The 16,118-nt window shown below is 37.6% G+C and overlaps 2 protein-coding genes across 2 annotated transcripts; one reads left to right on the forward strand and one right to left on the reverse strand.

Moving 5' to 3' along the window:
• Positions 1-419: 419 nt before the first annotated feature.
• On the reverse strand, positions 420-3,252 carry LOC141338672 (large ribosomal subunit protein eL32). Its single transcript, XM_073844277.1, has 4 exons — positions 3,199-3,252; positions 2,444-2,544; positions 949-1,130; positions 420-599 (listed from the first exon to the last, which is right to left on the reverse strand). Exons 2-4 carry the CDS (start codon positions 2,537-2,539, stop codon positions 470-472), a joined length of 408 nt encoding a protein of 135 aa, XP_073700378.1. The 5' UTR covers positions 2,540-2,544; positions 3,199-3,252; the 3' UTR covers positions 420-469.
• A 2,030-nt stretch (positions 3,253-5,282) lies between these two features.
• On the forward strand, positions 5,283-16,097 carry LOC141339218 (protein SSUH2 homolog). The gene is made up of 13 exons (XM_073844846.1): positions 5,283-5,393; positions 5,759-5,811; positions 6,085-6,174; positions 6,262-6,331; positions 6,823-6,952; positions 7,047-7,107; positions 7,797-7,915; positions 8,006-8,068; positions 8,160-8,242; positions 9,914-10,006; positions 10,099-10,204; positions 10,466-10,573; positions 15,223-16,097. The coding sequence occupies exons 1-13, from the start codon at positions 5,371-5,373 to the stop codon at positions 15,364-15,366; spliced, it is 1,143 nt and encodes a 380-aa protein (XP_073700947.1). The 5' UTR covers positions 5,283-5,370; the 3' UTR covers positions 15,367-16,097.
• The last annotated feature ends 21 nt before the right edge of the window (positions 16,098-16,118 follow it).

A 16,118-nucleotide genomic window follows, 5' to 3' on the forward strand; every position in this document is an offset into this window, starting at 1 on the left:
CTCTGTAGTACAAATACATTAATATTTTATTTTTAACTTATTCGTATTCAACTTGTTCTTATTCTGTTTTAATTAGAAATGCCAATTTAAAAAATTATATAGTTAAAAAAAAAAAAAACTGACAAAAGATGACATACTTTCAATAATGTTGTCAAAATGCCATTACAACGGTAAAAGCAAAATTCCCTTGTAAATCACTTTTTAGTCAAATATCACCTCGCAATGGAAATGCAAATTAATAAGATTTGATTATGGAGGAAAAAAAAAATAATATATATATATATATATATATATATATATATATATATATATATATATATATATATATATAAAGGTAAGCATAGAGCCCTGAGAGTCTCCAGGACTTGGGCAGGCAAAAAACTCTGTGACAGAACCTTAAAATTAAGAGGTGAGACAAGTGTAGTTCCTCTTTTTCCACTTTATTGAAAAGACAACAAGATAACCAAATTTATTCGTTCTCCTCGCTGCGGAGTCTGGCGTTGGGGTTTGTGACCTTGATGGCCAGCTGAGCAGCCCTTTCTACAATGAGCTTCCTGTTCTTTGAAGACACATTGTGGGCGATCTCTGCACAATGGGACCTATAGAGAAAGAGTAACCTTTAGATTATCATATTCTCATTTTAAAAACAATAAGCAAATGCAGCATTCAACAGTGAAATTTAAGTTATCCATTTACAAACATCACAATCTTAATCTATTCAAAGAAGGAGACCCAAATACAAGCGTTAGTCACTTGTTGCAGGTTATCTTCCACCTACTGGCTATGGCGAGAGCTAGAGGTGGAATGGGTTTTTCCTCCGCCATGCTATTTCTCTGAATTCAACACCCGAGATGAATACAGGCAATTCACCAGGTATTATCAGAGAGATATAGACAGGTTGACCTTCTTAAATGAAGTATAAAAAGCAGCAATATAACACAATCTTACTTGTTGCTCATCATGAGGACTTCAAGTTCCTTGACATTGTGGACCAGGAACTTCCTGAATCCAGAGGGCAGCATGTGTTTGGTTCTTTTGTTGCTACCATAACCAATGTTGGGCATCAACATCTGACCCTTGAAGCGCCTGCGCACTCTGTTGTCAATACCTCTGGGCTTCCTCCAGTTTTCCTGAAGGGAGATTGTTCATATTAGATCCTGGATGTAACTGAAGGCTAAAACTAGCTGAGAAAGTATGTTGGACTACTCTTAAAGGATTAGTTCACTTCCAAAACAAATTTACTCACGCCCTCGTCATCCAAGATTTCTATCTTCAGTCATAAAGAAATTTTTTTTTTTTTTTAAATGAAGAGAACACTTCAGGAATTCTCCATATAGTGGACTTCAATGGTGACCGCAAGTTTGAACTTACAAAAATGCAGTTCAAATGCATCTTCAAAGGGCTCCAAACGATCCCAGACGAAGAAGAAAGGTCTAATCTAGTGAAACGATTGGTTATTTCTTGAAAAAAAGTAGAATTTATATACTTTTTAAACCTCTAATGCTCATCTTGTCTAGCTTTGCATATACTCTGTGTATTCCGGTTCAAGACTTCTCATGTTTTCCTCCAACTTCAAATCACCATACTTTTACCTTTTTTTTTTTTTTTTTAAATGGTGTTTGATCATCTTTGCGCAATTACTTTGTAAACACTGGGTCGGTACTTCTGCAGCGATGTAGGACTATTTTGAAGTTGGAGGAGAAAGTGAATCCAAATTTTTTTTGGACATACCCTAACTGTATTGAACCAGAGTAAGACGACGAGCATTTGAGGTTAAAAAGTGTCAAATTTTAATGTATTTAAGAAAATTCGGAGGCACCATAGAAGTCCACTATATGGAGAAAATTCTTAAAGTGTTTATCAAAAAGCAATTATTTATAACTAAAGACAGACATGAACATCTTGGATGACAAGGGGGTGAGTAAATTATCTGTACACTTTTGTTCAGGTGAACTAATCCTTCAAAATGAACAAACGTCATGTCTGAAAAACATTTAAACTGCTACAGCTACAGATTTGAGAACAAGTGTGCTTTCTGATCAATGACTTCATGGTTTGTCCAGCGATTATGGAAAATAACTTGGATAATGCACTTCAGGCAACTTTGAGCTGAAAGTCTGAAGTATTGTAGAGCTGATCAGATCTAAAGATTTGACTGACTTGGATTAAACATCAGGTCAAAACTCAATGAAACACATGCTTGGATAAATTACTCAAGATGTATATGTTAACAATGGAAACACTTAAAATGCATTTTTGCTAAAAACGCTGAAAGCTACTTTAGGTATAAATGCTTGGAATACATATTAGGCCAATACCATTTAGAAAACATTTATGCAACCCCAACATCAACTAGAAAAACATCTGTGCTAATTTACATTATTTTCACAACTTTTCATAGCTTCGAAACCATGACTTCAGAAAAAACTTCTGATATTTCTACCTTGATCTTGACATAGCGATCGGACTGATGTCTGATGAATTTTTTAGTCCTTTTCTTGACGATCCTAGGTCTCCTGAGGGGTCGAAGTTGAGTCATGATGCCTACAGAGTAAACATGCAGAAATGAATGAGTTTAAAAACAAAATAAATGCATACACAATTTAGTAATTCTATATAAACAGTCTACATGACTCGCAGCTTAAACCAAAGCAATCTACTTTGGCATGTAGCATGTGTATTAGCAATGTTAGCCTGCTGTAAGCTTTCGTCCAAAAACCTGTTATGTCAACAAGACCAAACGAACTAAAGCGTGCGATATTAATGAGCGTACCGCAAACTTTAATCGTTTAAAACAGATAGAAAGACAGCAAACTAAAGACTACACATTATCTACAGTATAAACGACGCAACATGCACAACACATGCAACTAGCACTAAATGCAACATGCTATAATAAACGTCTGGAAAGTCTAAATAATCTAGTTTGTGGTATAAAATAACTCTGTTGTAATGTTAAAGCGAGCAGAGTAATATGTAATACATTTTGTGACTTCAGCGCTTCACATTTATCACACCAATGGCCGCCATGTACAGAGCCGGTGTGGTATATAAAATAAATATCGCTTATTATATCACTCCGCGAACCGCAATATCAGCACATTTAAATACACTGAACACTAATACAACGCTATGAATTGAAAAACGTTTATTTTAATCAAGATATTAAAGGATGAATTGAGATTTTATTCCGCTCACCGTTTGGCCTGCCTCTACCGAAGACAGTCCAGAAGAAGAGGGGGAAGTGACGTTGCGACGCCCTGGAAATAATAGCAGGCAGCGGAAGTCGCTGCTGCTCTGAAATGCGGCCGATCACAACATGTGTAAAATTTATTTGTTTAATATAATGAGATTACTGTTAACTTCATTATTTGGTATATTGTGAATTTACTAATTATATATGGGAAATTCTTTATTCACAAATGCAAATAGGCAGTGAACAAAATAATTTAACTAATTTTAAAATAGAAATAACAAAGCGAGAAAACCCTGTGAATTATTTTAAAGCCTTAAATTGATTCTTTGAATAATGAACGGACATGTGATTTTCTTATCGCGTTCCCTATTTTATTTTATTTATTAGATTTTTTTATTATCATATTTGTTTTGATGTAATTTATATGTTATTGCCCTTGTGTGTTCCTTGTTCTAAAAATTATAATAAGAAAAAAAAGGTTTAATGAAAAAAAAAACTTTGTATGTTGCATCTTATATATAGGCTTATAATTAATACATAATATATATAATAAAATATATTATTATTATTTTAATAATTGATGTTTTTCATCCCTAGTCATATGAAACCTACTACATTAATTCTGTACATTTGCATTGTTTTTATTTATTTATTTAGTATTAATGTATTTGCGCAATAAAAAAAACCTTGTTAACCCAACCTGATTAGTGCGGATTTGTGGAAAAGTTTGACTTTGAGTATTTTAGATCTCCTAACTATAAAGGTACCTAACTAGTGTTGTCAAAAGTACAGACTTGGGTATCAGTCGGTACTGAAATGTGACAAAAATGTGATGATACCAGCATTTTTCCACGAGCATTTTGAGTGCTTAATGCACATTTTTTAAATTTTGTACTTTTGACAAAGATAACCATAATGATAGGCCTTAATTTAAATGCTCAAGTCTGGTGGATTCTGATTGGCTGTCAATGTTTTTATTGTATATCAGCTTGAAAATATTTTCGGAAAACTGATTCTAACGATATCATTCCCAAGTGCCGTTATCGTTAGAGTACAGTATCGTACCATTATTAAAACATCCCCGGTGAAAAAAACATCTAAAACCAGCCTAGGCTGGTTGGCTGGTTTTAGCTGGTCAGCAGGCTGGTTTTAGAGGGGTTTTGGCCACTTTTCCAGCCTGGCCAGGCAGCTCAGGCTGGGAAACCACCAGCTAAGACCAGCCTAACCAGGCTGGGAGACCAGCTAAAACCAGCAACTTCCAGCTTAAACCAGCTAAGACCAGCCAACAAGCCTAGGCTAGTTTTAGCTGTTTTTTGTTTGTTTTTTTCCAGCAGGGATAGTATTGTCCTTGGCCTTTAGAGTGATAATTAAAACTACATAGTTACCGTTATCGCATTTATCGCTATATTTTTCATCTATGGTGTGAACAGGCCTTATTATAAACTGCATCCAGTATTCTACAAGCATACTAACACCTAGAGCACACTACGTAGAACACTACTATATCCCATGATGGAATGCGCTCAACTTGACTATCCATAAACACTAAATCAAAACTAATAAAAAGACAAACTATATTCTTATTTGAGATTATTAAAACTCACTAGATGAAAAATGTAATGAGATCATGTGAGTTCTGATGTTTTAAAATGTCCAACATTGCACAATATGTAGCCTACTGTTGCCACGTGCTATTGAGGAATGTGAGTATAGGGTCAACTGGCTGCAACTATAACATTTCTGATGATATTGTTGATTGCAATGATCCAAAAGTGACTGAAAAAGTAGTTCGATTAATTAGCAGTATCCTAAAAATGGACTTGTTCTTGTCATTTAGAGCATCATGCTAAACCTGAAGGGAAACTTCCTCATTTAAATGACTGCATTTAAATAAACCCTGAAGTTATCTGTACGAACGCTCCACGCTGATGCTGATGCACATGCAAAACATCTGCTCATTCTCCAAACCCAAGGTTTTAGTTCGCAAATGGTTATTAAACAAAGTATTACACGAGTTCTAAGTAAAGTTTAGAGAAGTTAATATTGACGTTATTGAGGTGAATTTGGAATTCGTTTCATGTCACGAAATCATCTCAGATTACACTCCTGCCTTTCCCCTTCCTTCCGTAACTCTCGCTTCTCTCAAAACGAAAGTTCACAACTCACTTGCAAGGATGGACAGGACGCATTTGCTGAGGTATGTTTGACAACAATTAACCAAATTATGAAGCGAAGCACCTTAGAAATAACATAAATGCTGCTTTTGTGTAAGAATCACCAGTAATATCTGTCAAAATACCACAAACGCAGCAACGTAAAATGTCTTCTTAATGTCGGAAATCACAACAAAAGATGACAAACTAAAGCTTCGGTTGGGAATTAAGGACTTGTTAATGGCATTTAAGGTCTTTTCTTTCTTTCTTTCTTTCTTTCTTTCTTTCTTTCTTTCTTACTTTCTCTCTTCCTTCCTTACGGCAGAGGTTGTGGTGTCGACCTTCTTTTTTCAGCGTTGCGGTATAATACGCTAATAACAATATCAATTGTTTATCTTTTTCCTAATAGTGACCAGGATGAAGCCCACCCCGGTCCATCGTGTCCTGCTGGATCTTTTGCAGGTAAACATGCAATTATTTCCAAAAGATACATCATGTACGGTTCACTTTAAAGTCTATAAGTAACATATTTGCATATTCAAAGCGAAAAGTGACAGACTCAAATTATGAGGCGCACTAAAATAGTGCGTCTAAGCGCAGCTAAAGTGTCAGTCAGCAACTTCAGAGAAACTTGTTTCCTGTTTACTTTTCTACCCTATCCTCATAGCATGAACATCTGCTGAAAAAAAAGAGAAGATAGTGTGTTGAAATAATTGTATGGTGTACATTATTCAGATCCAAACCAAGTGCCAAATGATGGGGCGACGGCTCCTCCTGCAGATTTGATGCCTGTCGTTCCTGGATATGAGAGTTTGGGACCAAATGGTGAGAACAATTTCAGTAGCTTCAGCTAAAACAAAGAGCAAAATGTTGTTAATAAACGTGACGGTGTGTTTTTTTATTTATCTGCAGTTATTCCACCGTCAGATTTTGGATCAGTGCAACCAGAAGCCCCATCCAGAGTTCCAGAGAGACGCTTTGAGTAAGAACTTTAAAAGATTAAAATGCTTCATTAAGTGGAAAATAAAAAGAAATTTCATGATTTTCCCTTATGAATAACCTATAATCACCCCTATCCTTTGTCTGGTGTTGTCTCTTTCATTTGGTCACATTGGTGATTTTTCATGCCATGCCAAACTAGTTTTCTTTTCATGGTTTGAAATCATGAATGAGGCAGTTCTGGATTCATTTATTTAACTCCACCCTGTTTCTGAGTCATTGAACATTGGACTAATTAGTAGTGTAAGGTAAACAGTTGAGGTCAGAAGTTTACAGTATAATTATAATATAATTATTTTACCAAAATAAGAGACATCATATAAAGTTATTATTTTTTTTTTATTTAGTACTGACCATTTTTGCATGCAAGCAGTTTAATTCATAAGTTCAAAATCAGTATTTTGAAAATTTAGTGTTGTAAATGACTGGTGAAATGTTGTAAACCCAGCTAAAGTTCACACATAACATCCTTAGCATTCCTGCGATCAGTGAAGAACTTGCTCAGGAGGCCTTCATAAAATATGCCAGCAGCAAATGCTGTTACAGCTCTAAACCAGCCAAAGAGATGGTGTTCACAGACCTGCAGCCTCTCAACACATATCGGGTGAGCAGCAAAATTCACATATATAACACATCACATCCAACTACACATGGCAGCCATGCTTACATATAACTTGGATATGTCTTTCTCCTAATAGTACCGATTGGAGACTTTCACTGAGTCCAGAACAACAGAATGGGACAGTGAACCATATAATGGTGAGGAAAGTCATTCTAAACTGTTGTTTCTGGTCCTCGAATCTGCTGAGAGGTGTGCGATATTCTAGTGACAACAGAACTCACCCAAATCCCCTATAATTTCATAAATAATACTGGTTTTAGTTTTTAGGCGAGAATGTTCTTGTTTAGACTTCAAACATGAGGTTTGTTAATAAATATAGCGTCTATTTGAAAATCTGAACGTTTGCGGAGATGTGAGCTCTCGCCAAAATGAAAACCCACTAAGAGCAGCCTTATACTCTTAAAAATAAAGGTGCTTTAAAAGGTTCTTCACAGCGATGGCATAGAAGAACCATTTTTGGTTCCACAAAGAACCATTCGGTCAAAGGTTCTTTAAAGAACCAACTCTGTCGTACCTTTTTAGAATCTGAAGAACCTTCTTTCTTCACAAAGAACCTTTTAAGGTTAAGATGTTAAGGTTCTTTATGGAACCATTTAGACAAAAGGGTTTTTCTATGGCATCGTGAAGCACTTTTATTTTTTAGAGTGTACCCCGGCCAGTTCCTCTGGAATTTATCGCTGCCTCTGATGTCTTTATTTTGGTTAAAAAGTAGTTCATTTTGGGTAAATATAATGGGCAGTCTTTGGTCTCATTAATTAATCATTTGTTCCAGAGCAAATAGTTTTGGCTGTTTATATTTAAATATGTATGTCACTTCATTTATCAGGTCAAGTGGTGGATGGTTTCGGAGTGGCTCCTGGTCCGTGGAGCATCCCAGTGCCTATTCCTTCCCTCTTCCAAGACTGCGTGAAAGCTGTCCGCGTTCCTCACACGTCCACTGTCAAAGTAAAACTTTTTTTTTTCAGTTTTCAACTGATACACATCAATAAAAAATTCATCTTGATTCATTTTGTTGTTGTTGGATTCAAAATATAGGGCTGTCATTCATGCCTGAATCTCGGTAGATCTGCTTGCAGAAGATGTGTCAATTCAGGCAGGGTAAGTACCATGTGTCGGTCAGATGTCACTTTTAATACTTCCTTCTGTATTTTCGGTCTGTTGTTTCATTATAATGTTTCTATTGTTTCAGACTCGATGTGGATCCTGCAATGGCATGGGTCGAAATGCCTCAGATCAGCGCTGTAATATGTGTCAGGGCTCTGGCACGACTAGGTATGTAGACAACCCTTTTAAATGAATTACAGTTGGGAAAATTATTAATTGATCCTCTGCTGATTTTGTATGATTGCCCACTGACAAAGAAATTATCAGTCTTTAATTTTAATGGTAGGTTTATTTTAACAGTGAGAGAATAACAACAAAAAAAAATCCAGAAAAACACATTTCAAAAAAAGGTTATAAATTGATTTGCATTTTAATGAGTGAAATAAGTATTTGATCCCCTACCAATCAGCAAGATTTCTGGCTCCCGACAGGTCATGAGCTGAGATCATGAGCACTCTCTTAAAATGAGTGCTCCTAATCTCAGCTTGTTACCTGTATAAAAGACACCTGTGAACAGATTCAATCAATCAATCAATCAATCAGATTCCAAACTCTCCACTATGGCCAAGACCAAAGAGCTGTCTAAGGATGTCAGGGACAAGTTTGTAGACCTACACAGGGCTGGAATGGGCTACAAGACCATCACCAAGCAGCTTGGTGAGAAGGTGACAACAGTTGGGGTGATTATTCGCAAATAAAAGCAACACAAAATAACTGTCAATCTCCCTCGGTCTGGGGCTCCATGCAAGATCTCACCTCGTGGAGTTTCAGTGATCATGAGAATGGTGTGGAATCAGCCCAGAACTACATGACAGGATCCGGGGAAAGTGTTGTGGTCAGATGAGACCAAAATCGAGCTCTTTGGCATCAACTCAACTCACCGTGTTTGAAGGAGGAGGAATGCTGTCTATGACCCCAAGAACACCATCTCAACCGTCAAACATGGAGGTGGAAACATTATGATTTGGGGGTGTTTTTTCTACTAAGGGGACTGGACAACTGCAGCGCATCAAAGGGACGATGGACGGGGCAAGAACCTTGGCTGAGAAGCTCCTTCCCTCAGCCAGGGCATTGAAAATAGGTCATGGGTGGGTATTCCAGCATGACAATGACCCAAAACACACGGCCAAGGCAACAACGGAGTGGCTCAAAAAGAAGCACATTAAGGTCCTGGAGTGGCCTATCCAGTCTCCAGACTTTATTCCAATAGAAATCTGTGGAGGGAGTTGAAGGTTTGAGTTGTCAAACATCAGCCTCAAAACCTTAATGACTTGGAGAGGATCTGCAAAGAGAAGTGGGACAAAATCCATCCTGAGATGTGTGCAAACCTGGTGGCCAACTTCAAGAAATGTCTGACTTCTGTGATTGCCAACAAGGTTTTTGCTAAGTTATGTTTTGCAAAGGGGTCAAATACTCATTTCACTTATTAAAATGCAAAACAATTTATAACTTTTTTTAAAATGCGTTTTTCTGTTTTTATTTTTTATATTTTTGTTGTTATTCTGTCTCTCACAGACCTAGAAAACCCTTGAAAATAGCAATATTCCCGAAGAGGTACTTGAAAAGTACTTGAATTATTGAAAGTCAATGTATCTATGAAATAAGTGTTTTATCAATAAGCACATATCTTTTATCTGACTTAATTTCTTATTTTGCTTCTTTGGTGTTCCATAAGTGTATTTTCGACACTTAAGTAAATCGAACTACTAGCATACTGGTAACCAACTGGAAACTGTATAAAAACACAGAACATGCTAGCATAGTTGTTGTGGGTTTATCAGGGTTTTTATGAGTCTTTGGAAAATGTAAGAATATAGTACTAAATTATCTGCATTCCAGGTGTCATTCCTGTGGAGGAGTCGGTTCAATCACCTGCAAAACATGCAAAGGGCAAGGAAAACTCCTCTGCTTCATCAAACTTAAAATAACATGGTGAGAAGATCATGGCTAACAAGTATTTTCAACATATTTGAAGAAGTTCACTGTGTACAAACAAGCAAATGTTCTTATCTTTATCATCTCAGGAAGAACAACATTTATGTGGCTGTGATCGACAAGGGTTCAGGATTCCCGGTTGAGCTTCTTGATCAAATTAGTGGAGAGAAACTGCTTACCGATATGGCTCCAATGGTGAGTCAAACCATGGTGCTCACGATGCCTTTGTTATTTAATAGGGTCAAAACATGAAACATTTTCAGTTATTTGAAAACTATGCAAACATATTGAACTCAGAAGTAGTCCAAAAAGGCTACTTGTTGAAACAGACTAAGTAGCATATTTCTCACATGTAGACCAGAAATTATTTGACTCTAAATATGAATGTAACAATCATTTTACAGCATAACTCTTTTTGTTTAGCTGTGACACTGAAGTTTTGTCTCATCACTGTAGGTTTATCCAGTTGTCAGTTTCCCAGACAGCTCTGTGAACGCAGCGTCTGAAAGTGGAGTGAGGGAACACCAGGCTCAGTTCGCCACCACTTGCCGAATTCTCCAACAGGTATTAAAACAAATCAAACACTTCTTTTGATGAAACCCCAAAAAGCCCCAGTGGGGGGCTACATCTCAGCCCCCCACTCTTCTGGGAATTTATTCCTGTTGGCTTATTCCTGTGGATTCCTAAAAGAAACCAGATCAGAGCTTGTGCTCAACAGAAAGCAGCCTGAAGAAACAGAGAAAACTACTCACTGCTCTTTTGTAGATCACTCCTCTAACTGTATGAAAGGATTAGTTCACTTCCAGAATAATTTACTCACCTCCATGTCATCCAAGATGTTCATGTCTGTCGTTCTTCAGTCAAAAACAGTAAGGTTTTTGAGGAAAACATTCCATTTTTCTTCATATAGTGGACTTTAATGGGGTCAACGGGTTGAAGGTCAAACCCGTTGCAGTTTCAATGCAGCTTTGAAGAGCTCTGAACAATCCCAGCCAAGGAATAAGGGTCTCATCTGGCTCATCTGGTCATTCTCTAAAGAAATAAACACTTTATATACTTTTTATCCACAAATGCTCATCTTGCACTAGCTGGACTTCACACATTATCTAATCATGTTGGAAAGGTCACGGTTAGTTGTCTGTGAATCATTTGATTCAGAACGGGACTTCAAAGCGCTTATGGTGAATCATTTGATTCAGAACATGACTTTAAAATGTGAATCGTGAATCATTTGATTCAGAACGGTACTTCAAAGCGCTTATGGCGAATCATTTGATTCAGAACAGGACTTTAAAATGCAAATCGCAAATCATTTGATTCGGACAGGGACTTCAATGCGTATAATGAGAATCATTTGATTCGGTACAGGACTTCAAAGTGCGTATGGCGAATCATTTGATTCAGAACAGGACTTTAAAATGCGAATCTTGAATCATTTGATTCAGAACGGTACTTCAAAGCGCTTATGGCGAATCATTTGATTCAGAACAGGACTTTAAAATGCGAATCGCGAATCATTTGATTCAGTACGGGACTTCAAAGCGTGTATGGCGAATCATTTGATTCAGAACAGGACTTTAAAATGCGAATCGCGAATCATTTGATTCAGTACGGGACTTCAAAGCGTGTATGGCGAATCATTTGATTCAGAACAGGACTTTAAAATGCGAATTGCAAATCATTTGATTCGGACAGGGACTTCAAAGTGCGTATGGTGAATTATTTGATTCAGAACATGACTTTAAAATGTGAATCGTGAATCATTTGATTCAGAACGGTACTTCAAAGCGCTTATGGCGAATCATTTGATTCGGTACGGGACTTCAAAGTGCGTATGGTGAATCATTTGATTCAGAACAGGACTTTAAAATGTGAATCGTGAATCATTTGATTCAGAACGGTACTTCAAAGCGCTTATGGCGAATCATTTGATTCAGAACAGGACTTTAAAATGCGAATCGCGAATCATTTGATTCAGTACGGGACTTCAAAGCGCGTATGGCGAATCATTTGATTCAGAACGGGACTTTAAAATGCGAATCGCGAATCATTTGATTCAGTACGGGACTTCAAAGCGCGTATGGTGAATTATTTGATTCAGAACATGACTTTAAAATGTGAATCGTGAATCATTTGATTCAGAACGGTACTTCAAAGCGCTTATGGCGAATCATTTGATTCAGAACAGGACTTTAAAATGCAAATCGCAAATCATTTGATTCGGACAGGGACTTCAATGCGTATAATGAGAATCATTTGATTCGGTACAGGACTTCAAAGTGCGTATGGCGAATCATTTGATTCAGAACAGGACTTTAAAATGCGAATCTTGAATCATTTGATTCAGAACGGTACTTCAAAGCGCTTATGGCGAATCATTTGATTCAGAACAGGACTTTAAAATGCGAATCGCGAATCATTTGATTCAGAACGGTACTTCAAAGTGCGTATGGTGAATCATTTGATTCAGAACAGGACTTTAAAATGTGAATCGTGAATCATTTGATTCAGAACGGTACTTCAAAGCGCGTATGGCGAATCATTTGATTCAGAACAGGACTTTAAAATGTGAATCGTGAATCATTTGATTCAGAACGGTACTTCAAAGCGCGTATATGGCGAATCATTTGATTCAGAACGGGACTTTAAAATGCGAATCCGGAATCATTTGATTCAGAAAGCGACTTCAATGCGTATAATGCGAATCATTTTATTTCATAACGGGACTTCAAAGCACGTATGGCAGATCATTTGATTCAGAACAGGACTTTAAAATGCGAGTCACGAATCATTTGATTTAGAATGGGACTTCAATGCGTATAATGAGAATCATTTGATTCGGTATGGGACTTTAAAGCGTGAATGGTGACTCATTTGATTCAGAACAGGACTTTAAAATGCGAATCCTGAATCATTTGATTCGGACAGGGACTACAATGCGTATAATGAGAATCATTTGATTCAGAACAGGACATTAAAATGTGAATCCTGAATCATTTGATTCAGAACGGGACTTCAAAGCACGTATGGCGAATCATTTGATTCAGAACAGGACTTTAAAATGTGAATCCTGAATCATTTGATTCAGAACGGGACTTCAAAGTAGGGATGTTAACCGATGACCGTTTGACCGGTGGTTGACCGTATCAACGTTAACCGGTCAAAGTTGTCGGTAGTCGGTTAAAAAAAAAAGTGCCGGTGCGTCTTTTACGCATTCTGAAGGTGCCTGTTTTATCCATTGGTTTTATCATGTTGCAGTCTATTAGGCAACATTCCGCATAAGATGGGCTTAGATTTGGAAATACATTACATCTACATTTCAGTGGTAACCGATAAGGTGATGATGATCATCATCTTTCTTTAATATGGTTAGCACTACCTCAACTAAAGCGGCGTCTCTTCGGAGCTGTCATTTTCTTAAATGAGCCGTGGCAATGTTTCAAATGAGCTTCTAACCTAGACAAACGCCTTTATTTTAAAAGCGATCACCTTGTACCCAAACCATTTGAAACTAAGGAGCCATTTGTCCTACGATTACATACAACAAGCTCTTCGACGCCGCGTTTTCGGGACTCATGTTTCGCACAGTAGGGGATTTTAAAAAAGTGACGTGAGTGGCAGTGTGTGTGTGTGTGTGTGTGTGTGTGTGTGTGCGGGAGGCAGAGCGGCAGAGAGAGGCCGCGATCACACCGAACGCGTTTTTGCAGATGGAGGCGCCTCTTTTGAATGGTTTTCTGTTGGCAGTGAGCGTTCAACGCGCTGCTTATGCGTCCTAGGCGCCTCGCGTTTTCACCGCCTGCTGCGCCTCGCGTTTTTGCAGGAGCGCTCTGAGCGGAAAAACGCCCAACGTCATTCGCGTTCTTTTCCATTGTCCAATCGAATGAATGGAGAGGCGGGCCTTCTGTTGTGGTGACGGAATTTTACGGTTGCTTAAAAAGTCCGGAGACTGCAAGAAATAGAGGAGAAACCTTTTGTGTCTATCGTGGGTAACCCGGAGCTGTATTATTTAGGGTTTCTGCTAATATAACAGTTTACTTAACAGCATAAAACTAAGATTTTAGAGCGCTCGCGCTATAATCCTTTGATTTGACTGACAGGACAGCTGTTTTGGTCGTTGCTTAGCAACATAAAAAAACGCAGCACGCTCTTTTATTAAAAGTCACCAAAAAAAGGCAGTGCTGTGCGCCTCGCGTTTTTAGAACTAAAAGACGCGTTCGGTGTGATCGCGGCCAGATGCGACAGACTTGCGAAATAGCAGGCGCGGCTGGAAATGGCTGTTATTTCAAATAGCGTACCATATTTTAAACTAATCGGTTAACCGGTTTCAACCGGCTAATGAGGCTCGGTGGTCGGTCAAGAAATTTTTTAGTTTTCGCCATCCCTACTTCAAAGCATGTATGGCAGATCATTTGATTCAGAACAGGACTTCAATGCGTATAATGAGAAACATTTGATTCAGTACGGGACTTCAAAGCGCGTATGTTGAATCATTTGATTCAGAACAGGACTTTAAAATGCGAATCGCGAATCATTTGATTTAGAACGGGACTTCAAAGCGCGAACGGCGAACCATTTGATTTAGATTGGGACTTCAGAGCGCGAACGGCGAATCATTTGATTTAGATCGGGACTTCAAATCGCGTATGGCGAATCATTTAGATGGGGATGAAGGACCGGCTTCACAGGATGTTTAATTCCCACCGGGGATAAAAATATTTCAGCAGAGGCAGGGATGCATAGACCAGAGAGGGGCAAATCCCCCCATCCCCCCCAGAAAATCACGTGTGACTTTTCCAATGTGAATACGTTTTGCGTGAAGTCCAGCTAGTACGAGATTTGTGGTTACAAAGTATAGAATGTTTTGTTTGGGTTTTTTTAGAAAATGACCAATTGTTTCGCTATAAGACCTGTTTTCCTCGTCTGGGATTGTGTAGAGCCTTTTGAAGCTGCATTGAAACTACAATTTGGACCTTCAACCAGTCAATCCCCACTGAAGTCCACTAAATGGAGAAAAATCCTGGAATATTTTCCTCAAAAACCTTCATTTCTTTTCGACTGAAGAAAGAAAGACATGAACATCTTGGATGACATGGGGAATTTTAATTCTGAAAGTGAAAGATATAAGAAATTGTATATTTAAGAAGTAATTGATGTAGAAAATGTTGTATTATATGGAGACAAAGCATGTTCTAACTCTGTTTTTCATTTTCCAGAGGCAGACCATTGAGCTCATTCCCATCACGCGAGTGCATTACGCCTGGAATGAGAAAACTCACATTTATTTTGTATATGGAACCGAACACAAAGTCTACACCAAAGGTTATCCTGCCAAATGCTGCTGTTGCTCCATTCTTTAAACATGCTGTATATTGCCTGAGCTGCCGTTTCTATCCAATAAGTCCTGTAAAAAAGTTGTATCATCTTCATGTTATGTTTAAAAATCTTCAGAATTATTCCGGAGGAACTGGAAGACAGAAAAAATGGACAAAAATGTCTAAACGTACAAGATAAAACATAGAGCATTTATATGTAACCCCAAAATCAAACAAAAAGCAAACAAACATTTCAGAATGTTTTTTTTTTTCGAGTTTGTAATTTTTAAAAGTGCAGAAGCTTGTTTCCACCACTGAATAACAATTTTTGTTTCTTATCGTTTTATACTTTCACACATTTTACCCTGTCTGCTTATAAAGAACACTTATGATAGTTGTTCTTGAAGTTATTAAACAGAGACAATTATGACAGTCTATCATGTTGCATTTTTCGCTTAGCTTTATGTTATACAATAAAAAAAATGTAAAATGCTTGTTAAAACCAACAAATCCTAATGGAATATGTCTCAAAACACACTACAGGAAACTGTTTTTAATGGTTTTGATAATAGCTGATGGTTTGTAAGTGTTTTTGTGTGAGAATTTCTGTGATGGTTTCTATTGTTAATTTTTTTTCAGCAGGGATCCTGCAGAACATCGCATTACGAACGCGAATAGCTGTTACAGACTTTTGTTTTAGAGTGTACTGTGTCTTTAAGGATTCTGTAATTTGTATGTAGTATCAGGCGCGCTTCATTAAACACAGACTGCCAGAACATTATTGTGGGCGTGTCTTC

The sequence above is a fragment of the Garra rufa genome, chromosome 7 (genome assembly GCF_049309525.1).
Source record: "Garra rufa chromosome 7, GarRuf1.0, whole genome shotgun sequence".
NCBI classification, from domain to species: Eukaryota; Metazoa; Chordata; class Actinopteri; order Cypriniformes; family Cyprinidae; genus Garra; species Garra rufa.